This window comes from Callithrix jacchus, chromosome X, assembly GCF_049354715.1.
Source record: "Callithrix jacchus isolate 240 chromosome X, calJac240_pri, whole genome shotgun sequence".
In the NCBI taxonomy this organism is placed as follows: domain Eukaryota; kingdom Metazoa; phylum Chordata; class Mammalia; order Primates; family Cebidae; genus Callithrix; species Callithrix jacchus.
The window spans coordinates 10,085,227-10,113,112 of record NC_133524.1 but is presented as its reverse complement, the minus strand read 5'-3'; the positions used below and the strand labels follow the sequence as shown (position 1 = coordinate 10,113,112).

Genomic DNA, 27,886 nt, shown 5'->3' with positions numbered 1-27,886 from the left:
AATTCTGTTTGTAGAAGAATGCTTACCTGCCCCGTCTAGCACTGAGATGCCCGAGTTAAATTTGCCTCTGTATTTCCCTCTGGCTTCCCTCAGCTCTGGCATCTTGGGGTGTTGGTCACTTTCACCCTCCTTTTTATGCTTCTCCTTCCACATGAGGGTTTTGTGGATCTGCTTCCCTGTTCTTGCTTCTCCTCCTTAGCCCAAATCCTGTAACCATAAACTATCACCTGACAGCTATTCCTTCTAAATAATGTAAAGTCACGAGACCAAAGCAACAAGCAAACACACGGCGGCCATCTCTCTCGGTTCTGGGTTTCTTAAGTCCCATGGGTATAAATGTAAGGAAAAACTGTAGTTGGTAAGACATTAAAAACAAGGCCAGGTGTGGTGGCTCACGCTTGTAATGCCAGCACTTTGGGAGGCTCAGATGGGTAGACTGCTTGAGCCCATGAGTTCAAGACCAGCTTTGCAACATGGCAAGACCTCATCGCTACAAAAATTACAAAAATTACCTGCCATGGTGGTGTGCACCTGTAGTCCCAGCTACGCCAGAGGCTAAGGTGGGAGGATCACTTGAGCCCAGGAGGCGGAGGCTGCAGTGAACAGAGATCGCACCACTGCACTCCAGCCTGGGCAACAGGGCGAGACCCTGTATCCAAAAAGAACAACAAAGACATAAAGACAAGCCCACTAGACCCAGGCCGCAGTCTTTCTCTACAGCTACCATCTATCCCTTCTGGAGTGAGAGTGTTAAGTCCACAAGTACTCCCTGCACAAGAAGAACCTTTCTGTTCAGCATGCAGTACTACACTCTATAAAGCTATGCAGAATGCTGGGCTCTGCCTCGAAAAAATTCCAAGATCAAGTTTCACCTTTTTTATCCTAACCCGATCTAGCACAGTCTTCATAATTACCTAGCAGAGCAGCTCAGAATGGAAAGCTTCAATTGCCCTGAGCTAATTGAAGGCCAGGGAAAGCAAATGTCTGCCCTAAAGTGACAAATGAAGGGGAGAGCCTGGATGACAAATCTGTTACTTATTCTGAAATCTACATGTAAGCAGCTTGTTTTGTAAATGAAAAATTGGTCTTCACATGAACCTCTGTACACTAAGTCACCTCTCAGGGTAAACATCCAGGAAGATGACCCTCAGGTTGGTTCAGCTTGTTTATAAATATTATATGAAAGCAAATTTTTCCCTAAAGAGCTCTATTTCATATGCATTCAATTTTGCAGCTGGTATTGGGATTTAGAATATACTCTCATACTTCGCCTCCCCTCCCATCTGTCCCAACAAAATACAAGCCTGAGGTCAGTGCCAGCTCATCAGCACTTGGCAGTGACTCCTGCAGGCGGGGGCGGAAGTGGCTGCAAGAAGGCAGAGAAGGAAGACACTGCCAGCACCCACATCTCCAGGGGCCACCCCCAGATCTCACTTCAGCGCCAGTCTCCAGAGCCACCCAGAACACAGTCCTCACCCAAGGCCTCTCAAAATTGAGGAGCAACGAACAAATGTGGTACATCTAAACTTTCCTACAAGGTCTAAAATCTCATACCAAAAAATAAATGTGTGCTACCAAATTTATTTTGAGATGTTTATGTCTTCTTGATTCCAAATGCCATGCTAGTGCAGAAGGGTAAGTAAAGCCCATTTCACTTACTAGTGTGTAAACTAAAATCCTGAATAAAATTTTAGGACACAGAATGTACTAATATGGAAAGATTATTCACCACAATCAAGAAAGACTGACTCAAGGAAGGTCAGGCTGGTATCTATCCATTCAGCCACCAATACATCTGCTTATACATCCACCTACTCATCCCTCTATTTTCCCATTCACTTACCCATCCACTTTTTCTTGGCACTCATTGGTTATCAGAGCAGTACTTCATATGATTTACACAGACATGATTACATTATTTTAAATTTATGCAAAACATTGGGTATCTTCAAACCTTTGTAGTCTAGATTTTCTTTTCGGCGGGCAAAGGACAATCCTTTGCCTGAACTTTGACTTCTATTATTCTCCATTTTAAGTTTTCAAGTGTATTTTTTTCTCACTGATCCTTCAGAAATGAAAGAGTCTCTGAAAAAATTTGAAAACTTTTCAACCTACATGTTCTCAAATTTCATCATGCCTCACCACTCAAAAAAAAAAAGTGCACACAATTCTGAAAATTGCTGGGTTGGTAGCTCAAAAGCAGAGAGTTTCTGGAACTAATTTCTTTGGAGTGGTTATGCAGTCTGCTGGGAGACAGGGCCTTGATGAATGAAGCATGCCCCCCCTTCCTCTCGACCCTTTCAGCATCGACAGCGCTATTCACTCACTCACACACAGCCTGCACATGACAGCTGTTCAGGGTGACCCCCTCCACGCAAAGCAGAGCGATCCACTCCCACCAGCATGGGTGCCCTCTGCACAGCTGATATGCCCATGGCATCAGGCAGAGCGCAGGAGCACAGCAAGGCCCCCAAGTGAAGAGCCCATCGAGCACTGCCCGACATGCACCGCACGGCCGGCCTCAATGGCCTGGGAGCTGGCTTGGAAAACAGACTGCAGCTGGTACTCGGCACGTGATCCATTAGGAATCCACGGTCATAAAGCTCTAATTGTGCTTTTCAGACACAGCTAAATTCTGTAGGTGGATTATTCGTCGGCCTTTCTGACCCACACATTCTTGGTTTCAGCCTTGGAGTCTGTTAAGTAACTGCAGAGACTTCCTACACAATCACACACACACAATATCAATCCTGTCGCTGCAGAGTCACATAAATATTTGATCCCCTTGTAGAAGACTGACAGCTCTCAGTTTAAAGCCAAATGGGATAAAACCCCCATTACATGAGGCTCTTGAAAGCAAATTTTTAATTGGTAATTTCAGCAACAGAACCTTGAGTTTTGAGGTGTTTAATTTGAATATCACGGCAATCACACAAGATTCTCAAGGCAACAGAAAAATCCACACCCGGGAACCCTGCCATGCATTTACTCCCATCCATCCATCCGCCTTTTTAAAACAAGATTGCACCACGTCTTCTGCAGAGACGCACACTCTCTCCTCCTGTCCTCCTAGTGTGATGAAGTGCAAGATTATAAATAAATACATTTTTTGAGACAGGGTCTCGCTCTGTTGCCCAGGCTGGAGTGCAGTGGCGTGATCCCCACTCACTGCAACCTCCACTTCCCGGGTTCAAGCGATTCTCATTCTTGAACAAGTAGCTCAGCCTCCCGAGTAGCTGGGACTACAGGCAACTGCCACCACACCCGGCTAATTTTTTCTTTTTCTGTTTTTAGTGGAGACGGGATCTCGCCTTGTTGCCCATGCTGGTCCTGAACTCCTGGGCTCAAGCGATTCACCTGCCTCAGCCTCCCAAAGTGCTGGGAATACAGGTGTGAGCCACCACAGCCGGCCCAAATTAGACTATGTATTTAATCTAACCCTATCCTCACTGCAACTGCAAGACCATGGTGCACATTCTGGGATTACAGCACAAAACGCTTTAATCTCCTGTGGCTGCCACAGTTCCTGCAGATGCTTGCAGCCTCTCTTTGGGAGTCGACTGACTTGATTTCTATTTTAAAGCTCAAAATGAACTCATTAACTAGGTCCAATTTAGGAAGGCCTGCCCTGCTTCCTTTCTTACTAACAATCCTTAGAGGCAACTCTGATTTCCAGGCTGCGGCTAGGCACACAGCTGTGTGCTAGATAGCTAAAGCTGCCCTTCCGTCAGGCTCTCCGTGCAAAGCGTGCGGCTCCAGTTTGTTAAATGGGACTTCTCATTCTTTCTCCATAAGCAGTCTAAATACAGTAGCCGTTTTAAGAACCGAAAAATGTCACCGCCGCGAAAGAAGGCCTCCCCACCCTGGGCTGTATCTCCGGGCAAGGCTGCAGGGTGCACAGACATCCACTGGAAATCATGCTGGATTTCAGCCGCTTTGGGTTTGGCAAAAGCCAGACGTCTAGCCATGTTAACCAAACATTCACCCACTGTACAAAAGCCCACCCCTGGACACCTCTTCAGTAACTCTGAAACAAATTTCACCCACCTCGGCGTGGACTGTCCCTCCTCGGAGGGAAACTCTTCTCTGTGCTCGCCGGGGTCCCCTGCCTGCCTTCGAGGTTCGACAGAAGCTTCCTGCAAAGGGCAACACAAAGAGACACCAAGTCCTCAAGCTGGCTTCCTCAGGACATCTGATTATGAAAGCCCTCATTTGTGGGTTCGCCTTGCCAGGGCAGCTCTACAAAGCATTTCATTGAGACGCCTGAACTAAGACCCTGCATCTACTTCTGTTCTGGGCAGGAAACAGAACTCCTACATGAAGCCTGTAAAAGTGTGTGGCACAATTGGCCAAAAGAAATAAAATACAGCTGGTCACAAATTACAGCGATGAAGCCTCAAGCTCTAGGACTCGTCAGAGCCTGGGATTCTGGGGTTCTTTGCTCCTGACAGAGCAAGCATGGAATTCTCAGAGGTCATGCTGAATAGCCACAAGCCAGGGTATCCAATGGCGGAAACAAACACTCACAGCATCTGTGTGTTTTTTTCAGAGCCGGGACACCACAGAGCAAACCAGCAGCTTTCTTTCCATGCACATATTAGATATCTTGTATTAAATCTACTAGTGGTTCTTTTTTTTTTTTTTTTGAGACAGGGTCTTGCTCTTTTGCCCAGGCTAGAGTACAGTGGTGAGAACAGTTCATTGCAACCTCAACCTCCTGGGTACCGCCACACCTGGCTAAGTTTTTTTCTTTGTTGTAGAGATATGGTCTTGCTTTGTTGCCCAGACTGATCTGGAACTCCTGGCCTCAAGTGATCATCCTTCCTCAGCCTTCCAAAGTGCTAGTATTACAAAGACACCACTGCACCCACCCAGATTCTTTTAAAAAGAAATTGCACCTATCACTGCAGAACTTTTTTTTTTTCCTTTGAGATGTGCAGATGTAATAGGGAGAAAAAGCTTTCAAAGCGGGCAGCGGTCAGAGAGAAAGACTGTCAACTTTGAAGCAGGGCTGACAAACATGTAGTTTTCTGGAAAGCTTGACATTAACTCTCACCATCAAAACTCTCACCTTAAAAAGTGCAACAACTTAATGTGTTTTAAATACATTTTGCCCCAGAGCAATTCTTAAAAATACTTGCAAATAAAAACCAGAATACTAAAAAGACCCAAATACCATAAACATTAGATGTCATCCATCAGTGTTTGAAAAGTGGTTCCTGTATGTTGTTTTAAGCTTTTACATAAACCGCATATTTCCATGTCGGAGGGTTAGTTATTGTTCTCCATAGTTGCCGTCCAAGTTGTTTGCTGAGTGTGAAGGTAGGAGCAAGCTACTTAAGGGGAAAGACCGTTAAAGCCAGAGATTATGGCAATGAGAACGAGAATGAAAAATGTGGGTTTTCGGGAATGTGTCACTTTTGTCCCCGAATACCTCTGACACAGTGGACACCAGGAGATCTGGGAAAGGTAACTGCTTGCACAGCTGGAGCTGAGTAACCCTGGCGCCAGCCACTGCATTCTGGGTGTGTCCTGTCCTGGTGTTAAGATTACCACCCAGGGGGCCATGCCCCCACTGTGGCTCCACGCTTACCTGCTTGTAGTGGTCTGTGGATGGCGAAGACCGGGACCTCCCGTGAACGTGCGGTGGCCTCTCGTGTGGGTCCAGGCCCACATCCAGGATGTCATCTGCTGAGTGGCAGCGCCCAGAGCTCCTGGCTTCCAGAGGTTTCCTCTGTTCCTTCCAGGAGGCCTGATACTCTGCAAAGGTGCCGAGCCTCCGTGGTGGGTCCGATGGCCCTGCCTTCTCCACTGTGCTGTGAGCGCTGAGGCTCTCCCCAAGGGAGGTGGCGCACAACCAGGGCTCTGTGCCCTCACAGGTGCGGCCTGCTGTCCGAGGCCTCTCCAGCTTGTCTCTTGGGACTCCGTGAAGAGCTTGCCTCTGTGCAGGCCTCTGGGAAATGGGTTTGCTTGTTTCTTCAAAAAACTTCCACCTGTCGGCAAATGTGCCCATGGAATCCTCAGATGTCCTGGGGTGCTGGTGAGGACTGCGGCCCCCCGTGAGGCCCACCTCGTTCATCTTCTCGGGTTCCGAGTAGGACTTCAGTTTCTGCTCAGCTGTGAAGCGCCTCCGGCCTCCAATGCGGGACAGGTGGGGTCCACCACCTGCAGATGAGGGCGGCTGGGCTGGGCCTGCCTCCCAGAAGTGGGGGACGGCATCTGGATCCCCCATCTGGTGTTCTAGTGACTCCGGGTACGGGTCTGCTGGACTGGGGTCCAAGTCGCGACGCTTGAAGGATGTGGCCCTCAGGACCCGGGCTTGGGCCTCCTTCAGGTGGTCTTTATAGGTGCCAGCGAGGGGTCCTTCCTGGGTGCCACCTCCCGACTCGGCCCTCCAGTGGCCAGTGGTATTCTCCGAGTCACCTGCTGCAGTCAGAGCCACTGTGCTCCGGCTCTTCTGCAGCTTGGCTCTACGCATCTGGATCTCGTTCCGCAGGGTGGTGGCAAAGCGGTCGCTTCTCCGGGTGGGCTTGCCCACCTGGGCGTCGAATGGTGCTGGTGTGGCAGTGCTGCCCTCTGGGCTGCTCTCGGGCTGGTGCTTCCCCTCTTGGGTCAGGGAGTGCAGCAGGGGTGTCTCCTGCAGGCAGATCCTGCTGCTGTCCCTGTCTGCCCACAGGAAGCCAGCTGCCGGCCGCTGGCTGGCTTTTTCCCCATGGCTGAACCTGGGAGGCTCCTGGGCTCTCAAAGAGCAGCCTTCGGCCCCTGCGTCCAGCGGGTAACACTGTCCTATCTCACAAGCATCTGGAGGATCCTCTGGCTGAGGTAGGTGGTGGCGTGGGCTCTGGCCCACCAGGGGTTGGGGAAGATGCTCGAGGGCCCTGGGGGCTACGTCAGAAGGCCAACATCCTGCCCGGAGCTGTGCCGCTTGCGGGCCTCCCTGCACACGGGGTGGCCAGGGGCCCTTCCAGCCGCTCCCGAGCTTCTGGTCCCAGCTGCTGAGCCCCCTCACCTGAGGAGGGCTGTCGTTCTGGGAGCTGGCAGCCGCTGGCTCCTGTCCGAGGCTGTCAGCACAGAGAGTGCTTTGGTCGCTGTACGGGGGAGGGTGGCGGCCGCTACGAGGAGACTGTGGGAAGCGCACGTCTGAGCTGGACAGAGAAGCCTGCAACCTGCCGGAAGCTCCTTGGAGGGTGTCCTTGGAGGGCGGCCAGCTGCCGTCTGCGCGGACCTCCCGCAGGCAGCCTGGGCCTCCTGAACCCTTCCCGAGGCTCCCCGGGTGTGCTGACCTCCATGGCCGATCAGTGGGCTCTTGTCTCCAGTCACTGCGGGGCTGAGCCTGAGCCAGGGCCGTAAAGTACTGCACCGCGGCCACCTCTGAGAACACAGGGCCCTGGCCCTTCTCGTGGCTCTTGGTGGCAGCAAAGCTGTCACTGCGGAGAGGGGGAAGGGGAGGAGGCGGGGAGGACGGTGCTTTCTTCTTATCAGGAACATACCAGACTGGCCCAAAATTGGACCTCCCAGGAGCAGCCAGCTTGGGCTCAACATTGTACTCTGGCCTGGGACCTTTTCCACTGTCACTGGGGACCCTGGGTGGGAAACACCTGGGCTTGTCCTCCAAGCCCTGAGGGTCTCCTGAAGCCTGAGCCTGCCGGCCACCCTGCCTGGGAGCTTCCCAGAGGCCCACACTGTAGAGGATGTTCTCTGCGGAGGAGGTGTCGGCCTTGGCCAAGGTGTGGTCAGGAGTGCTGGAGCTGGTGGAGAAGGAGCCGTAGGCTGAGTCATGCTTGCTGTGGGCGCCCAGGTGGTCAATGCTGCTGTTGGACTTGGCTGCCGAGAGACGATCGGAGGGGTGGTCCAGGCTGTCAACACTCCCCAGGGAGCTGAAGTGGTCTAAGGTTTGCTGTAGGTTCGTCTGCTCCCAGGAACTAGACAGGTCATGGGAGGAAGAACTGCAAGAATGAGAAAAACAAGGCATGGTGTGCTTTAGCGTCAGCAATGGCAAAGGGCAAGGTGGTAGACACAGCTGGCCCTCTGTGGAAATAGCAAAACACCAAATAGTAACTTCCCAGGGTCAAGGTGCCGGGGGTGAGGTTGCAGCTCAGCACATGGATTTCAGTAGACACGGGGAACAACTGAGCACAGGCTGAAAGGACTGTGTCCTTGCCACTGCATGCCTTTTTACCAGACAGATGTCTTTCAACCCTAGTGCACGTTCTCAGCCTGATGCCCAGATGGCTGGCAGGCAATGTCTGCATTTACACATCTATGGTCAATCAATAGTTAAGCGCAGGGGTGGGCACACCACAACCCAGGTTGTTGTTGTTGGTTTAGTGTGTGTGTATGTGTGTGTGTGTTTTGTTTTGTTTTTTTTTTTTAGAAAGTCTCACTCTGTCGCCTAAGCTGGAGTACAGAGCGTGATCTCAGGTCACTGCAACCTTCGCCTCCCGGGTTCAAGCAATTCTCCTGCCTCAACCGCCCAAGTAGTTGGGATTATAGGCGCCTGTCACCACGCCAGGCTAACTTTTTTCTATTTTTAGTAGAGACAGGGTTTCACCATGTTGGGCAGACAGGTCTCAAATTCCTGACCTCAAGTGATCTGCCCGCCCCTCAATCTCCCAAAGTGCTGGGATTATACAGGAGCCACTGCACCCGGCCAAAATGGTTTTGTATGTTTTATGGTGGGGGGAAGAAATCAAAGGTATACAATTTCTCCTATTTCACCTGTGAAAATGGTAGGAAATTCAAATTTTAGTTCGTATGTGAAGCTTTACTGGAATCCGACTGTGCCCATGTGTGTACTTATTGTCTGTGGCTGCTCTTGTGCTACAATGGCAATAGTTGAGTAACTGCAACAGAGATGTGTGGCCCACAAAGCCAAAAACATTTACTAGCTGGCCTGTTACAGACCAGGTTTGAGGGCTCACACCTGATACCGCAGTGCTTTGAGAGGCTAAGGCAGGAGTTTCACTTGAGGCCAGAGGATGACTCAAGGCCAGAAGTTTGAGACTGGCCTTACTTAGCAGCATAGTGAGACCCCCATCTCTATAAAAACTTTTTAAAAATTGGCTAGATGTGGTAGTGCATGCCTGTAGTCCCAGCTACTTGGGAGGCTAAAGTGGGAAGATGGCTTGAGCCTGGGAGGTTGAGGCTACAGTGAGCTGTGACAGCACCACAGCACTCCAGCCTGGGCAACAGAGTGAAACCTTGTCTCAATAATGATAATAATAATACCACCACATGCTGCTGTGTTCAGCTTTTAGCTAACTGGTTACACCCTGGAGAGTTATTGGAGCTAATGTCAAAAAACACAGGCTCCTAAGCAGGATGGTATGTACGAGGATGAAATTAACGGTGAGTTGAGACATTGATTCCTCTGTAAGGTAATAATTGTGTGACTGAGAGTTCTCAATGGTGAAACTATCCAGAATGTGAAATGCTTTCTTTAAAGGTCAACAAAACTGAGATGTTCACCCCTCAGGAGGAAAAAGCTGTGGCTCCACTAGGTTGGGGGAGAGCAAGGATGAGAGAACCGCGTGACCAGGACAGAACACTGGAGAATGGCTGTCGTCATCCATGGGACGGAGATGACTGTTTGGGTTTCCCACCATCTTCTATGAGAACAGACCACGTATCCTCAAACCCAGGGCATGCTCCCGGTTACCCTCCAATACTCCAAATGGGATTTTTCTGTGAGATCCCAAATCCAAGCAGATCTAGAGAACACTGAGCACTGTTTCCACACAGATGTGGGCAGTGCCCATGTTTCTTTCATCAAGAGACTGCCAAATGGGCTTAATGGAGATCTCCTTGCCTTAAGTCACTTCAGGAATAAAAAAAAAAAGGCCTACTGTTCACTTAAGTGTTAGTACTCAGTTGAGAATCCGTGTTTGGTTTTCTTTCCCTCAAAAACACACTGGGCTCTAAGTGTCATCATCTTCTGTCACTTCGGGGTAATGTTATATTTCAGATGTCCTTCCTTCACGTCATATAAATCTTTTACCTTGCAATTTTACAGACCAGTATTTTTTTTCTTTTTTTTAAGAGATGAGGTCTTGCTCTGTTTTCTAGGCTAGAGTGCAGTGGTGCGGTCATAGCTTACTGCAGCCTTCAACTCCTGGGCTCAAGTGATCCTCCTGCATAGCTGGGACTACAGGTGTGCACACAATGCCCAACTAATTCTTTCTTATTTTTAATAGAGAAGGGGTCTTGCTGTGTTGTCCTGGGTGGTCTTGAACTCAAGCAATCTTCCCACCTTAGCCTCCCAAAGTGTTGGGATGATAGGCAGGAACTACTACTGTGTCCAGTCAAGACCAGTATTTATTAACAGCGGAAAACAAAGTGGTTACATTAACTCCAAACACACACACATGCCTGCACGCACACATACACAAACATGCTCACTCATGCACACTCACAGATACACATGCGCACATACAGGCACACACACACATGAACACTCATACACATACAAGGACACACACAAACATTTAGAAATACACATGCACACTCACACCCCCCACACACCCACAAACACAGATACACACACACACACACCCCAAAACCAGACTATCTGCTGTTACTGCCATCCTCTTAACAGGAGACTAGCGAGCATACTGCCCCTAACCCCAAGAGGGTTGAGGGGAGAGGCTGCCAAAGCTTAACAGAACCTCTTGGGAGCTTTTACAAGATACACCTGCTGCCCCATATATATCTCCTGCCTTCCAGTCCACACGTAAAACCTGGAAAGGAGAAGAACGCTGTGGACGCCAACCCACCAGCTCAGAACCCTACTGCCTGGCATCCCACCTGGCCAGTCCCAAAGGAGCTTGGCTGAAACCCAAGTCCTATACTCCCCTTCTCACTCATGCCCTGTCTTGCCATTTCATTTTGTGTCACACGCTTGCCTGTTCAGTGAAAAATTCAGAGCACTCCAACTGTGATTACATGTCGGTGGCCCAATCTCATCAGAAACATCAAAATTATTCTGCAATCAGGAAGTGTGCTCTCCTGACGGGTTGGAAGGCCTGAGAGCCTGCAGAAGGCTGAACAAACCTGGCATCCTGGACAGGACTGGGTACCTACCTTGCGTGGTGTCGGCTGGACCAGGAAGGGCAGCTGCTGGCGGAGGGGAACGGGGAGGCCGCTAGCTCACGGTGGCTGTCAGAGAACTTGGTGGCATGCCAGGAGTGAGGCCTCCAGCCCAGCTCGCTCCTCCTAGAAAAGAACACAGCGGGGCAGGGGTCAGGGACTGCACACAGCGCACGCCCTCGTGCCAAACAGTGCAGGCGACTTGGGACCGCACACAGGGCATGCGCTCGTGCCAAACAGTGCAGGGGGCTTGAGAATTGCACACAGCGCGCATGCTCTCATGCCAAACAGTGCAGGGGGCTTGGGGACCGCACACAGCGCGTGTGCTCTCATGCCAAACAGTGCAGGAGGCTTGGGAACCACACACAGCACGCGTGCTCTCATGCCAAACAGTGCAGGAGGCTTGGGGACCGCACACAGCACGCGTGCTCTCATGCCAAACAGTGCAGGGGGCTCGGGGACTGCACACAGGGCACATGCTTGTGTCAAACAGTGCAGGGGGCTTGGGAACTGCATACAGCACGTGTGCGCTCATGCCAAACAGTGCAGGGGGTTCGGGGACCGCACACAGGGCCCACGCTCGTGTCAAACAGTGCAGGGGGCTTGGGAACTGCATACAGCCCATGTGCTCTCATGCCAAACAGTGCAGGGGGCTCGGGGACCGCACACAGGGCACACGCTTATGTCAAACAGTGCAGGGGGCTTGGGAACTGCATACAGCACATGTGCTCTCATGCCAAACAGTGCAGGGGGCTCGGGGACTGCACACAGGGCACACACTCGTGTCAAACAGCGCAGGGAGCTCGGGAACTGCACACAGTACGTGTGCTCTCATGCCAAACAGTGCAGGGGCTCAGAGAATGCATACAGCGCGCACACTTGTGCCAAATAGTGCAGAGATGGACACTGGTCATAGCAACTCGGGCAGGCACACGGCACCATGTTCAGGGGCTGCCCACTGAATCTGCACCCACACCTTCTTTTTAGACTTTTGTTCACCGTCCATTTGCCCTAACGCAGAATGGGAATCACAGGCTCCACATGTACAGCAGCCCTTATCTTTATTTTATTTTTGAGACAGAGTCTCACTGTCACCCAGACTGGAGTGCAATGGCATGATCTTGGCTCACTGCAACCTCCGCCTCCTGGGTTCAAGGGATTCTTCTGCCTCAGCCACCCAAGTAGCTGGGATTACAGGTGCTCATCATGCTCAGTTTTTTTTTTTTGTTTGTATTTTTATCAGACTAGGTTTTACGATGTTGGCCAGGCTGGTCTCAAAGTCCTGACCTCAAGTGATCTAGTCACCTTGGCCTCCCAAAGTGCTGGGATTACAGGCGTGAGCCACCACGACCAGCCAGCCCTTATCTCTAAAATGTGTTCCTCCATAAATATGGACAATTGTTACTTGTCAATTTAAAATCTTACAAATGTAAAAATCAATAAAGAGCATTTATTCTAAATAAATAAGCAAATTTTGCCCTCTCCCTGCCCCAATATGAACACAAACAGAATCTCCTATCTTTTGCTGGAGAAAAGGCATATGGGTCCACCAGGCGGCTGGGTCACACAGAGTTCAGACAGCTTATCTCTATTTACCTAGGTAACAAAGTAAAGACAGCCACCTTCTGGTTAGCATCTTCCCCTGAGCCTGTGAGTCAACCAAAGATCCCCCCGGGGAGTCATGACGACCCACACCAAAAGGCTGGAATCCCTTCAGCCAGGGCTCCTGAACGTGGAGGAACTTTCCTGGGCTCCCCCGCCACAGTCCCCACCATCTCATGTGTGGCTTCTTAGTGTCTGGGCCACGCCTTCCCAGGTGTGATGAGGTGTGTCTGGTTAGAAATCCCGACGGACAGGGGAACACTGCCGGGCCTGAGATCCTCCCAAGCTCACTTCTCCAGCTTCAGGATGGGAAGCCAGCTTTACTTTTCTCTAATTTGGGACAGAACTGACTGCTGATAGCCCAATCAAGAATGGAGAAAGAGCTCAAGTGGGCTTCTTTAAGTGCTTTGTGGAGATCAGACTTTTTCCCAGCAGGCAAAAACATTAAAGAATATTATGCAATAAAGAACATCTTACAAAATAAAACTGAAAAGCATTTATAACACAAACCTTTCGAGGACTCAGATCATTTTAATGAGGAAAAGTATGTGGGTGGCAAAATGTGGACATGCTGACTTTATGATAGTTTCCCAGGAACCAAAGACAAAGCATAAAAGACAAATTCAGCACCCCATGGAAGTAAAGCAATTGTAAAACCCAGACTGTACCTCATGGAATTTCTCAAAATCCTCGTAAGGAAGGTTCTGGCCATGTGAATTTCATTTTCAGCTGGCTTTCTCTGTGCTATGATATCCACAACTTCTTTCATCTTCCTTTATAGTTAATTACTGAAGAAAATAAACTAGACTGACTGAAACTGGAGGAAAGGGGAGAAAAAGAGAAGGCTAGGAAAAGAAAACGTCTGACACTCAGGACGAGCTAGTTCAACCCTGCTACGGGAATAACTGGGCTACTAGCTGAGTCAGAGGGACAGCAGCTCTCCATGGGTACAATAAAAGTTCTCCCAGATAAACTATCATTAGCAAGCACATATAAGAACATTAGCAACAGATTTTGTTCTCACAAAGTATGCATGCAAATGGCTGGGTGCTGTGGCTCACACCTGTAATCCTAGTGCTTTGAGAGACTGGTGTGGGAGGATTGCTTTCGGCCAGGAGTTTGAGATCAGCCTGAGCAGCATAGCAAGACCCCATCTCTGCACAAAATTAAAAATTCAGCCAGACGTGGTGGTATGCGCCTGTGGTTGTAGCTACTAGGGAGGCTGAGGTGGGAGGATGATTTGAGACCAGGAGGTTGAGGCTATAGTGAGCCGTGTTCATGCTACTGCACTCCAGCCTGGGTGACAGAGCAAGACCCTGTCACTTAAAAAATTTATACGTGTGATAGATTATGAGGAATCCAGTGACCCTGTGACGCCATAACATGAGGAAGCCCAAGTGAACCACACGGAAAGGCCGTATGGACAGCAACACCAGACAGCCCCAGCTGTCACCCAACCTCCTGGCCCACTCACCAGACACAGGAGAGAAGCAAGTCACTTGCATATATGGCCCCTGCAGAGGCGATGTGGAAAATGACTGAGGAACCCAGCTGGCAGCCAGAAATAAGCCCCAAAGCTTTTGGGCATCTGCTGCTGCTCAAGCCAGCCCCACAGAGGCCCCTGTCACGGGGGAAGGAAGAGAGTGAGTCCCTGCTGTGCCCTGCCTCTATTCCTGGCTTTGGCCCTGGACAGATGCACATCAATCCCGAGTAGAGCCATTGTCGAGTCATGAGGGAAGAGGGAGGTCACTTATCCTTATTCATAAGTGGTTAATAGATTTAAAGTTATAACATCCAAAGTTCAGTTCCCTAGTCATTCTGGCCACACTGCAAGTGCTCACTGGCCACATGTGGGTAGTGGCTACTGCATGGGCAGCACAAATATGAACCAACTGCAGGCCTGCAGCTGGAGCACAGCCTTAGAGATATAGTCATCCCATCTCATCTGCATGGCAGGAACGCTGCTACTCGCCTATGACTGCCTGCTGCCTGCAACCCTAGCACAGTGACTGTTTACACCGCCTCCCTGCCCATCCCTTTCATAACGTGCAGATAACTACCTTTTGGAGATTTTCTAGAGCATATATTTAATATTGAAATAGCCAGCCCTAACACATAGCATGATTCTGAGTACCTCCATATAGGCCAATTGCTTTGTGCTCATATAATTTTACAGCTAGAAATTCTATTTGACACCATTAATTTTGGGGCAACTTTTCATGCAGCAAAGATGATAAAAATGGAAAGTAATCATCTTAAATCTGCTTTTAAAAATAAAATCGTTTTTAATTTTAATTTTTTGTAGAGATGGGGTCTTGCTGTGTTGCCCAGCCTGGTTTCAAACTCCTGGCCTCAAACTCCTGGCCTCAAGCAACTCTCCTGCCTCAGCCTCTGAAAGCACCAAGATTATAGGTATGTGCCACCATGCTCAGCCTTAAATCTGCTTCTCAAAATCTGCTTCAGAGAGTACCTTCCTCCCCATGTACACCCAGCTTCAGTTTGCAGAACTGTTTCAAAGAAAATGAATCATTCCCATGCACCGATTCCTTAAATCCAAGTATGAAGAGAAATTAGCCCTTCAGCTTGCTCAGTTACATCAGAGGAGACAGTGGCTTGGTGGTAACATTAACCTATGATAGCAGTTAGCCAAAAAACCCAAAACACATTTCAACCTTCCACAGGCCTTAGGCTAAAATAAGAATACAGGGCTGTGAATGAATAAGGCAGTAATCACAGAAGCCCTCTAGCAGCTGAGAGGGCTAAACAGTCCCATTCCTGGACCAAAATGTGACTCTGTTTAAATCTGAATATGTTTTAAAATAAAATTGTAATAATATCATTTCGGATTTACTCTTTTACCTTAGAAGTTTATTCTATAATGACGATATTCAGTTTATAGCTAATATGGACACTTTAACAGCTGGCCATTTAGCCAAAACGTTTACTGTTCCATGGATGGCAGATGGACAAACAAAATGTGGTCTATCCATACAATGGAATATTACTTGGCAATATAAAGGAAATTGTGACATATGCTACAATATGGAAGACCCTTGGGAACCATATGCTATGTGATGTTAGCCAGTTACAAAAGGACAAGTATTGTATGTTTCAACTTATATGAGATACCTGATTCATCAAAATCACAAACGCAAAAAGTAGAATGGGGGTTCCAGGTGTTGGGGGAGGGGAGAATAAGAAGTTGCTGTTTAATGCACATAGAGTCTCTGTTTTGCAAGATGAAATAAGTTTCTGGAGACTGGCTGCATGACATGAATACACTTAACACTAATGAACATTACAATAGTTAGGATGGTAAATTTTACGTGTATTTTTACTATAATTAACAACAACAAAAAAATCTCAAAGTGTATATTGTGCACCTCCCATAGGTATGGGACATCCCTGTGGATGTGTCCATCGGCAGGGACAAAAAGACACAGGGTTGAGGTCAAAATGCAGGACAGGGAAAGAGGAAGATAGGAGAGTCGGAACGGGCATCACAGCCAGGGAGGCTGACGGCATGGAAGAGGGCTTCCCATGGACGGGAATGCATGTGCAGAAGGCAGCTTGGGTGGGAGCTGTTGCAGGCAGGCAGGGAATGCAGCCTTCATAAAATGCATCTTACCTGGTTTACATCTTTGAAAACTGTCTGAGGAGAATGAGCAATGCTCTATGAGGCAATGAAAAAATGAAAACAAACCCAGAAGCTCCTTTCTAAAAAGATAATACACAGACATATATGTTGATTTCAAGATGACATAGTCAGCAGTTCTTATGCGAATTATGGCTGTTTTCTTTTTGGTAGGGGAGACAGGGTCTCCCCTCTGCCACCAAGGCTAGAGTACAGTGGCGCGATCATGGCTCACTGCAGCCTCGACCTCCTGGGCTCAAATGATCCTCCTGCCTCAGCCTCTCATGTAGCTGGGACCACAGACATGCATCACCACACCCAGCTAACTGTTTATATAATGAGAGATGGGGGTCTCAATATATTGCCCAAGCTGGTCTCACAATCCTGGGCTCAAGCAATCTGCCTGCCTTGGCCTTTCAAAGTGCCAGGATTACAGGCATGAGACCCTGCACCTGGCCTAGGGAAATTTTTTTAAATAAGCAAATGAAGACACACAGTGAAAAGACTTATACTCTTTCTGTTTTAACTGAAGATATCTTGGTTACTGTGGACAATGAAAATTTACTAAAATATAGATGCTTTTTGTCCCAAGTCCTCTGAATTTCCTGGTACCTAATAAATATACTTGGGGACTAAGCCAGGGTCAGACTGGTTTCTGTTGGCACCTATGAAACAGCTGGATTGGCAGTGATAAGGAGAAGCAGGGGACCTTCAGCCCCTGTATGCAGGTCGCTCAATCACAGACCCATGGAGTTGGGAACAGAGCGCTCTGGCGCCACCTAGAGCCTGCCTACATTCCAGTCCCTCTGGCTCAGTTTGAAGGGCTCCCAGAAGTACTTCCGTAGACTGAGACTGTGCTGTTTCCTCCTGCAAAAGCCACACACTCCTTCAAGGCTTTAAACTACCTTGTCCCTAAAACTGTGGGTCTCATGTGCAGGACAGACATGTTTCTGTGCATTCCTTTTGATCCTGCAGACTTGACAAGTGCCTTTCTTTCCCCAGTCGTCCTGCTTTTATGACCATTCTCTCAAGCCATTATCTTTTAAAATCAACAAAGTTATATGTAGGTGTTATGTTATATTTATTTAACTTAAAAAAAATTTTAAGAGATGGGGTCTCATTATGTCACCCAGGCTGGTCTTGAACTCCTAGGCTCAAGCAATCCTCCCACCTCAGCCTCCCTAAGTGCTGGGATTACAGGCATAAGCCACCACACCTGGCTCATGCCATTATCATTCTTCCAAAACATAATCTTTAATCAATGCACACGATTCCTTTCATATAACAAAACACCATGATATTGACAATACTGAGTTTTCTGGCACTCCACATGGAACTATTCATTCTAATGGTGGGTTCCCCTGAAATCCCTTCCCACAGATTGTATACCAAAGTTAATTGAAACTGACTGCAATTTTCTAGAGTAATTTGATATGCTAGGTAGTGTTTTGGGGTTTTTTTTAAGGACAGTGTATAGATCACAAATATAAAAAATGCTAGGATGTCACTGAACATTAAGAACAAGAGATGTATGTTTGAGCCCAGGAGTTCAAGGCTGCAGTGAGCTATGATTGCACCACTCCACTTCTGCCTGGATGACAGTGCCAGACTCCATCTCTAAAAAAAGAACGAACAACAGATTAGATATCAAATATCCTGTTTTATTTTTAAACGGAATTATTATAAGAACTGCTTCAATGAAATCTTTATTATTCACAAAGAGCAGAATTCCTTCCCTTTCCTCAAACTAAAAAAAATAAAATAAAATAAAAATCACGAATGTTGGGTTATTTTCCTAACCTTTCAGAAGAAAGCAAAGAAGCACCACCTCCCAAGACAAATAGTTTGTGTTTCGTGCCCCCAGCTAATTAAGTGCACAGTAAGAGCACTGGCTGGAGGCCAAGGCAGGGGTTGGGAGGGGAGGCGCCTTGGCTGCTGGGAGCCTAAAGTCTGAAACACAGGCCCAGCTGGTCCCTTTGCCTGGAAACTGCTATGGGGGGGGGTGGGGGGACTGCACAGGTGGGGGGCTTTTGGCCTACACTGGGAGCTGAGGAAGGTTTCGTGGAAAACAAATAAATAATGGTTTCTAGGAGTTTCTTGGAGATAAGGAAGGGGAGGGTTTGAAAGAGGAGTCCGCAGTTGGAAAGGCCTTGCAGATACAGGGCCAGGATGGGAAGTACTGAAAACACTCTGGCAGCCTCAGTGACTGCGCAAGCTTCCCGATGTCAGCCCCCAGGGTTTGGGGAGAGAGGAATTTACCTGACAATTGCTCACACTCTTCTAATCCTTTAAACAAAAGCTGCTTCCCTATAAACATCAAATGAACCCTGGCTCTGATTCCACTTCCTTCCTTTTCCTGCCAGTCCTCTGGAAGGCTTCTTTCTCTCCCAGTCTACACCTCCTGCCAGAACAGTCTCCCTGCATGTAACATAGCTCTAGCCAGGTCTTCCCCTCACTCCAGAACGATCAGCTGCTCCCAGGTTCCCCAGAAGGAAGTCCATGCTCCTGGGTTCTCTGTGGTCTAGTCCAGGGGTTCTCAGAGCATGCTCCCTGGGTCAGCAGCATCTGTAGCATCTGGGATCTTGGGAGATAAAGCAAATTCTCAGGTCCCCAAGACCTACGGAGTCTGGGCTGCTGTGGGCCCGGAGTGTCTGCACCACCTGAGCAGCTCTGTGTGAGCCGCTGTGTGCTGGCCCCGTCCTGCGTTTCCACTTCCTTTCCCAAGCCTCCCTTTCGCTTGCCTCCCCTCTGCTATTCTCACTAGGACTTCCATCTGTGGCTTACCAGCTTTGGAACACCTGGTATGCCTGGCAGACATTTATATCTGCCTCTCGAACCTGGCTCAGCTGCAAAGGATGGCTCCACTGGCCTGTCCTTGACAAAAATTTTCCTGGATCAGCTTCCACCCTTCCTTCCTCTCTGAGTCCGCACTTGTGAGAGCTCCTCAGCCTACTCAGCTCCAAGCTCCTGGAAGGCAGGACCTAAAGGAATGACTGTAACCACATGGTGGGAGTGCTTCTCACATACATCACATGAATGTACACAAATACGCCAGAGCACTCTAGAAATGGTTAACTCTGCGTGTATTTTCTGTAAGAAATGTCGGCCCCCAAGGGCACTGTGGGAAGATTTATACACAGAGTGCCTTTTCCCGGGCAGTGGTGCGGGCAATGCCTGCGTGAATGGTGACATCATGCTGATAAAGTCTGTGGTCCTAGGAGATAAGAGGCAAGTAGTTCCTGCTTTTATACATGAAGAGAACTGAGGCAAGATAAAAATTCCCAAATGACCTAAGTAGCTGAAACTGAGACATCAGAGCCGCATTGTAAGCAAACGCCAGGGCCCAGCAGCAGCATTCACGTGGGTGAAAGCCCCAGCGTTGCTCTCTGCCCAGCCCCAGCCTGCCCACCTCACCCCTAGAAAGAGCATGCCCTGCCTCTGGCCTCAGCCTCTGGTGTTCAATCTGGGTCCTATAGCAGAAAAGATCACAGAGGAATGCCGAGGAATGCCACAGAATCCACAGGCCAAATTGAGCACCACAGAACAGAGGAGTGGAGCAGACCCGAATGATTGGTTTTCCCCATTAACTTCTGTAATCTTCATTTCTATAAACCCATTACTGATGGAAAGAAAAGGAAATAAAAGATCTCTCTCCCAGTATCCGAGCCACTTGTGTTCAACCATATATATCCCCCAAGTGTCCAATCACTTCACTAAAACATCAACATTCAGCTTGGTGTTTTCAAAAGGGTACCCACATAATTTTCTGGCTATGTTTCAACAGAATGAATTTGTTGGCAAAGAAACTCAGCACATTCAAGTGTGCAGCCACTTGATGTGGCTAATAAAATATGACTAATTTTATATAGCCCTAAGGATGAACGCCATGGATATAAGAATAAAGACACAAAAAGTCCCACTTGTTGAGTCAACATATCAGTATACACATGGCAAAAGCCATACCAAAAAAAAGCAAAACAGATTGCAGACTGCGGTCCTCTGAATGCTATGTATAAAGCGTTCTAGCCATGTAAATAGATGAAAGGGAAGGGAAAGAGATTTCAAGAAACAATCTCCCCTAGCCCTTTCTGGAATTCTGCCCACTAGATGATCTCGGCAAACAATATCCCCACCTAGCCCTTTCTGGAGTTCTGCTCATTACATAAAGCCCATAATAATTTACTGCATTTTTACTCAATTTGTCCTCAAATTCCCTTCCCAGAGCCTACGGTTACTCAAGGTACTATTCTTCGTAGAAAAACAAAAAACAATGTCTAGAGAAGAGATACGAGGTTTAGGGAAAGTATAAAAGGGACTTGAGAGTCGCAGCGCAGCAAAGAAACATTGAGCCCGGACCATGAAAAGAGATGAAACTCAGAGGCAAAATCGGGGGAAAAAAAGTCCACGAATTACTCTGGATGTGAACTTACAGGCAGCACCACCATAGGTTAGCTGAATGTGGCAGTAGTGAGATGCTATTCCAACTGAGTAACACTTCTCCAAAGGAAGCCTGTGCTTTTTCTCCGAACTTTCTCCAGATCCTATATACATTCAGAGGACTATTAGATACCACCGCACCTGTGGTTATTATGGCAAGCCAGATGTCCACTCATGTTCAATCATCAACATATGCCAAACGGCTGATCAAAATCCTCCCTTACTTGATCACTTACCATCTCACCGAGAGGAGAAGGCAACCTTTGCTTTGCAAGAGCATTGAGCCAGAGAACTTTCCTCTGTGTCTTTACATTTAATAAACTACCAGGTCATAGTTGGCAAATCAAAGCAGTGAAATCACTGAAGAAAGATCTGATTCCTTCCTCTTTTTTTTGTCATATAGCTGCAGGGCAATGAGTTTGCTTTCCTTATTATTAAAGGCAAGCACACACTATCAGCAAGAGTCAACAGTACAACTACCCTTTGTGGTTCAGAGAGCTGCAGCCACCTGCCCTCCATGACGCTGGCTACCTTTCAAAAGCATGGTCTGGACGCCGAACTCCCCGAGTGACTTCATCAGCCCATTTCATATCCCCATCAATGTGGACATGACTCCCATCCAACAAACCTTCTGAGCACTCTCCTTCAACATTCCATCTCATTCCATTCCAAAGGCCTTTGGACTCTCACCGTCACAAACAGCCTTTCTTCAGCAATAAAACCAACTTATCAGGCTACTATTCTAAATGGTTTTTATGAGGACTTGGTTTTAAAAGTACCTTGAGATAGCCAAGACATAGAAACACATCCTGCAGCTGGGGACAGGACGGGTATGAGCGTGTCTCAGTGAGAAAGAGGCATGGGATGAAGTTGTTTTCATTATTGAGCATTTTCTTTGTGTGAATAAATTAGCGAGTCATATTAAAACAAACAAAAAACAAAACAGGCTTTCTTTACAGAAAAACTAAGTTCTTCACTTTGTAGAAAGGGCCAAGGCTGTGTCAGGTACTTCATATCCTCTCCCCAAAACTCTCCCACCTGGCAACCAAGGGTTGTTAGTGGTAACCACGCTTGAGGGGACAGTTCTAAGAAGAGGCAACGTTTATTCAGCCTTTACCGCCTATCGGGCAGCCATCGCTCATGGCTCCGCCAATATCACCTCTCTCTGCCCCTTGGCAACACACTGAAAATGTGTCTGTCTCCATCTAGACTAAGTGGCCAATGCAGAGCAGAGCATGCCAGAGCGTGCCAGTACCACCACAGCCAAGGACAAGATGGACAGAAGGGGACATGCTCAGTGTGCTCCATGTGGGACAGACAGAGTATCTGGGATCTTCTCAACCTGCAAAGGCCTTATCTACCTGTCCCTTAGGGGTGACTGCAAGGGTAAGTGGCACACTGGACAGAAACCACATGCAGGCCCCCTGCCCTGCCAAGCCCATTAAGAGGTCAGCATGCGAGCCCAGGGGTCCTCGGTGACTGCTGGGCTGCTGCCTCTCACAGGACACCGCTTCCCAGACAACAGCTGCCAAGACCTGTCCCCTCAAGTCTCAAGAGAGGACATTCTAGGGTCTGCTCTCAAAATCTCACCAGAACACTCTTCTTTCCCACCCAATAGCACACTAGGAATTCAACCAGTATAGATAAACCTTTTCTCCTAAGCTCAGGGCTTTCAATTTGGTGGATCTTATTAGAACTGCTCCGTTTTTAAAAATAAAACTCTACTCCATTTACAGAACCCATTAAAAAAATAAAAGTCATTTAAACTTCGTCGATAATGCTAATACTAACTTCTCGATTCCTCAAACCTCAAAATACCCTGTACAGTGTGAATCCCACTGCGCAGCATCATAGGTCCTCCAGAGACCCCAAACAAACACAAAGATAAGCTACACATCCTCTGTAAGTCTCACTATATTAGAAACCGCCACTAGTTGCAAACAGTGATTCATCTGATTAAATTACCTAAACCACACACTAAGGCAAAACCCCAATAGAAGTAACTTTCCCCAAAATAAAACAATTCTGATCAATGTAGTTTTCTTTTCCCTCCTGATCTTACTTAATAAAAACAGTAAATTGGTTGGGTGTGGTGGCTCACGCCTGTAATCCCAGCACTTTGGCAGATCGAGTGGGGCAGATCTCTTGAGGCCAGGAGTTCAAGACCAGCCTAGGCAACATATTGAAACCCTGTCCCTACTAAAAATACAAAAATCAGCCAGGTGTGGTGGCACACGCCTATAGTCCCAGCTGCTAGGGAAGCTGAGGCACGAGAATCGCTTGAACCTAGGAGGTGGAGGTTGCAGTGAGCTGAGATCATGCCACTGCACTCCAGACTGGGCAACAGAAGGAGACTGTATAAAAACAAAAAGAAAATTAAATAAAAAATAAAACCAAAAAGCTGGGCATGGTGGCATGCACCTGTAGTCCCAGCTACTCAGTAGGCTGAGGCAAGATGATCTCTTGAGCCCAGGAGTTGGAGGCTGTCTGTCAGTAGCCACTGCACTCCAGCCTGGGCAACAGAGCAAGATCTCATCCTTCCCTCTTCCCATCCTCTCTCCCTTCCCTCCTTTCTTCACTCATAATAAAATAAATAAATGAAATAAAAACAATAATAGAAAATAGCCCAAACAAGTCCGGTCTCCTTGTTTTAACAAGAAAATAAACACAGTAGCAAAGAGCCATAAACTCCCAAATGCTCACAATAAAATACCCACTCCTGAATCACAAAGACATCAGACAGACTCGAAGGCATGGGTTTCACCTGACGTCCTCCAGTGTCCCCACTAAGGAGCACGCCCTCCGTCTGACCACACACCATTTCTCCCTCCGGAGTAGCTCTGGAGGGGGTGGGGTGCTACGGGTGGGTAGGTGGGGGTGTAAACCTGCTGACGTCTTGGATGGCCCCTTACTGCTGCCACACCGTTTCGAGTAGCAGCTCCCGGAACATCTGTGCTAATCAACTGTGGGGCCGCAGGGCCACCTGCTCCAGGGCAGCTCCAAGGAGCCAGCAGCAGAGGGGGGCACCGCACAATCTGGGCTCGCGGCAGCAGTCAGGGCATCCTAGCAGCACCGACGAGGGCACGCATAGTGTAAGAAACTTGCTCCTAGCAAACATCAGTGCTGCCCCTCGACGTGCAGCCTCTTCTCTTCAAATGCAGGACCATGCCACATGGTCTCACAAACCCTTACAGCCTGCTGCAAAAAACCCTCCCCTCTGCTGCTAAGCTGCTCCTGAATGCAAGCTTAGTGGACATAATTAGATTCACAAGAGGGTTTAGGGCTGCCAGCAGAGAGGCAGGAAATGACATGAATCAACCCTATCCACGGTTAGGCCCCCACAAAACGACTTGCAACACATGACTGGTTCAAGAGAAACTGCCCACAGCAGGGTCAATGACAAGGTGGCAGGCAGACTTTTCTGTAAAAGAAAACTAATATTATAATGCATATTTGGGGGAAAAGCCAAAAAGGGTAATTGCAAAGCTTTAGAAAATAATTTATAATATGATATTTAAAGGAAATTTTCCCTAGGGTGTTTGAAATTATAGGTGCTTTTTAGAAGCTGAACTTATAGCAATTTGCCTGTGAAGTGAGAAAAATGGATGACTGTCCCCAGCGCTGTTAATGCAGATTTCAGAGAAAGCACCAAGTGGCTAGGACAAGCCCAGCTGTGCTAGAAGCTGCTGTCGGCTCCCCGGTCCTTCCCCTCCCTCCCAACCCAGCTCCCTCTCCTCCGGCACAGCTCAAGGACATCAGGCACTAACCCAGCTGGGCTAAGTTAATGGGGAAAATGCCAAAGGGCCACCCAGTTTGCAGCCTTCACCTTCCCAAGCACATGTGCTTAATCCAGCAAGAGGTAGACCCACTGCTACCATCCAGCGAAAGAGCCTATGGCTCTCTGTGAAAATGCCAGAGCCCGGATCCATTCAAGACCTGCCCAGGACTCTTCAGGGGTGGGCCTGGGCACCTAGGAAAACAGTGCAGATGAAAAAAACTGGATACACACACACACGCACACGTGCAGGCGCATGCATCATAACAGGCCACACATCTACCCTGAACTTTCCTGCAAAGAGCACTTTTCCAGCCAAGTAGAGACAGAACAACAAGCTGCCTGAGAAGAAAGGGAAAAGGAAAACTGCCAGCCTCAGCCTCTCCTCCCAACCTAACCGATAGATCTGACTCCTGGGCAGCACCCCCTTCCCTGACATCGCGGGCCGTGAATGCCACCTGGGCCTCACAAGAAAGAACATCTGTGCCCTTGGTAGGGCTGACTGTTACACCTTCTTTGTCTCCAACTCCCCCGCACCCTGGGTGAGAGGAAGCGCTGACGCTCATTTGTCTGCAGAGATAGTGATCCACCTGTCTCCTCCCGCATCGCTTTCCCAGCACCAGCTTCTCAACCACCACAGGTCCACATTGCCCATGCCTGTGAAACAAGATGCCACCGCTTTGTGAAAGTGGCCCATCGCAATCCTATCCTAGCCGCCTGGTCCCCTGGTCCCCACACACACAAAGATAAAACGAGCCTACAAAATAAGACGTGTAGCAGCTGTCACTACAGGGAGGGAAGCTTATCCGTGAACCACTATTCAAATGATGTTTAAAAAACCATGGCGAGTCCAGGTGCGATGGCCTGTAATCCCAGCACTTTGGGAGGATTGCTTGAGCCCAAGAGTTTGAGGCTGCAGTGAGCTATGATTGCACCACTGCATTCCAGCCTGGGCAAGACAGCAAGAACCTGTGTCTCACAAACAAAAAACCATGGATACCGCACTTTACACAGAGATGTATGTACCTCTTTCCCTCACCACTTTTTTGCAGATGGGGACAGACGATTGCAACAGGTCAAACAAGGCTTGGGCAAGCTACTTTACCATTTGATCATGCTTTAAGCAGAGCAATATAGAATATGAATATGTTGGTGTCTCAATCTACGAACTACCTGCAGAGTTCTTTTCATGAACTAGCCACTTGTAAGGGTACACACTCCATCCTGGAGCATAAAATGCTAGAAAATGCTACTTAATCCACAGAGACAGAAGGCAGATTAGTGGTTGCCTAGGAATGGGACAGGAGAGTGGGGAGATTTAAATAGAGATTTATATTTAGTTAGAGAAGAATATGTGTTCTGGCTTTAAGAAAACAATTTTGAAAGCACCTATTGGTGCTTTTGTAATAAGGAAAACCACATAAAGGTGGCTGGATTTTTAGAAGTTCCACGCACGCAGCTGGTCACAGAAGTCTTCTGTGTTGAATGCTGTGTGAGAGCAGAGGAAAAACAGCTTTTGTTTTTTTTCCTAATACAGTTATTGAAAGTGTTTGGAAATAAAAGTCTGTAAATAAACTCCTCTGCTTTATATCTCATTACACGTTATGTAAATAAAATTCTAAACCACATTATCATTTTGTCCACACCTCTCATTTAAAGGAAAGTGGGTCTGCAGAACACAAAATGGTGATTCTCCACAGCTGCTCCCGGAGATCCTTCAGGGCAAAAGTTTAATTCTCTTGCCAAGAGTCTTTTAAGTACCTACTCAGTGAAAGCAGCCAGCAGATGCCCTGAGGCCCTCTCTCTCTCCACCCACCAACCAGTTCTCCTGAAGCATGGCTTTCCTTTGAACAGATTTTAACTTTTTAAAATTTATTCGTTTTTTTGAGACAGAGTTTTGATCTTGTTGCCCAAGCTGGAGTGCAATGGTGCTATCTCAGCTCACAACAACCTCCGCCTCCCGGGATCAAGCAATTCTGCTGCCTCAGCCTCCAGAGTAGCTGGTATTACAGGCATGCACCACCACACTTGACTAATTGTTTTGTTTTTTGTTTTGTGTTGTTTTGAGACGAAGTCTTGCTCTGTAGCCCAGGCTGAGTGCAGTGGCTCCATCTTGGTTCACTGCAACCTCCGCCTCCCAGGTTCAAGCGATTCTCCTGCCTCAGCCTCCTGAGTAGCTGAGACTACAGGCACATGCCACCACACCCAGCTACTTTTTGTATTTTTAGTAGAGATGGGGTTTCACCACGTTGGTCAGGCTGGTCTCAAACTCCTGACCTCATGATCCGCCCGCCCTGGCCTCCCAAAGTGCTGGGATTACAGGCGTGAGCCACTGTGCCAAGCCTAATTTTGCATTTTTAGTAGAGACAAGGTTTCTCCATGTTGGTCAGCCTGGTCTCAAACTCCCAACCTCAGGTGATGGTGATTCACCCACCTCGGCCTCCCAAAGTGCTGGGATTACAGGCATGAGCCATCGTGCCCAGCCCCTCCTTTGAACAGATTTTAGACTATCTTTATCACTAAATATGTACTTCTAGTTCAAGAAAAGAATCACCTCTACCATGCTTCTAAATATGTGGAACAATACCTGACTTCACTCTCATAACTTTGGAAATGCAAATGTAAATAATGAAATCATATTTAACCTATCACTTTCACAGAGAATAAAAACAAACTACAAATATCCTATGCTAGAGATGATGTGATAGGGGACCGAGAAACTTGCAAATGTCTCTGAACATTCACAATGCACACACCTTCCGACTCAAGACCTTCCATACTGGGAGTTTCTACGCACAGCTATGCCCTGGTGGTACAAAGCTGGCCAGCTGTGCTGACTAAGCAGGTATCTCCACCAAAGAAGAGACAGACAGTAGGACAACAAGCACAGCCCAGTGTTTTGGGGGCTCTGGCATCCCAGAATGAGACAGTACAGGAGGCAGAAGAAAAGGAAGTCGCAAGCAGCCTCAGCAGCAGGGTGATGACCCCCAGAGTCAGTTGATAACTCCTCATCTTTCCTCTGTAGAACAAGCTTCTCTCTCCACCACCAGCATTCCACTAAGTTAACTGAACAAACTGCTGCTATAGGAGGGTTAACAGGGTGATCACAAAGGAATCATAACAGAATGTCATGGTGCCTCTCGTTGCCCACCCTCCCCAATGGCTCAGAAACCACATTTCTGAGATTTGACTTTCTGATCTACAAAGAGTTGTTAAAAGGGTACTACTGAGGAATAGCACATACCACTTAAAAACAACTTTGCTAAATTCATGTGGCAAAACATGTTTTTCCTTCCTCCTTGCTTCTTCTTCATTTTGTTTTTTGGAGACAGAATCTCACTCTGCCACCCAGG

General features: G+C 48.1%; 1 protein-coding gene across 3 annotated transcripts in view; it reads right to left on the bottom strand.

The window, feature by feature from the left end:
• Positions 1-27,886, bottom strand: part of SHROOM2 (shroom family member 2) — a 159,702-nt gene that overhangs the window by 47,771 nt on the left and 84,045 nt on the right. For 2 of the 3 annotated variants that reach the window (XM_035289205.3, XM_035289206.3), the window contains exons 3-5: positions 11,080-11,211; positions 5,594-7,946; positions 4,048-4,136 (exon numbers count right to left, since the gene is read on the bottom strand). In XM_035289205.3, the coding sequence (XP_035145096.3) occupies positions 4,048-4,136; positions 5,594-7,946; positions 11,080-11,211 (2,574 nt within the window). Of the gene's footprint in view, positions 1-4,047; positions 4,137-5,593; positions 7,947-11,079; positions 11,212-13,355; positions 13,505-23,643; positions 23,716-27,886 lie in introns of those variants that run through there. The other variant, XM_035289207.3, reaches the window with a different exon arrangement.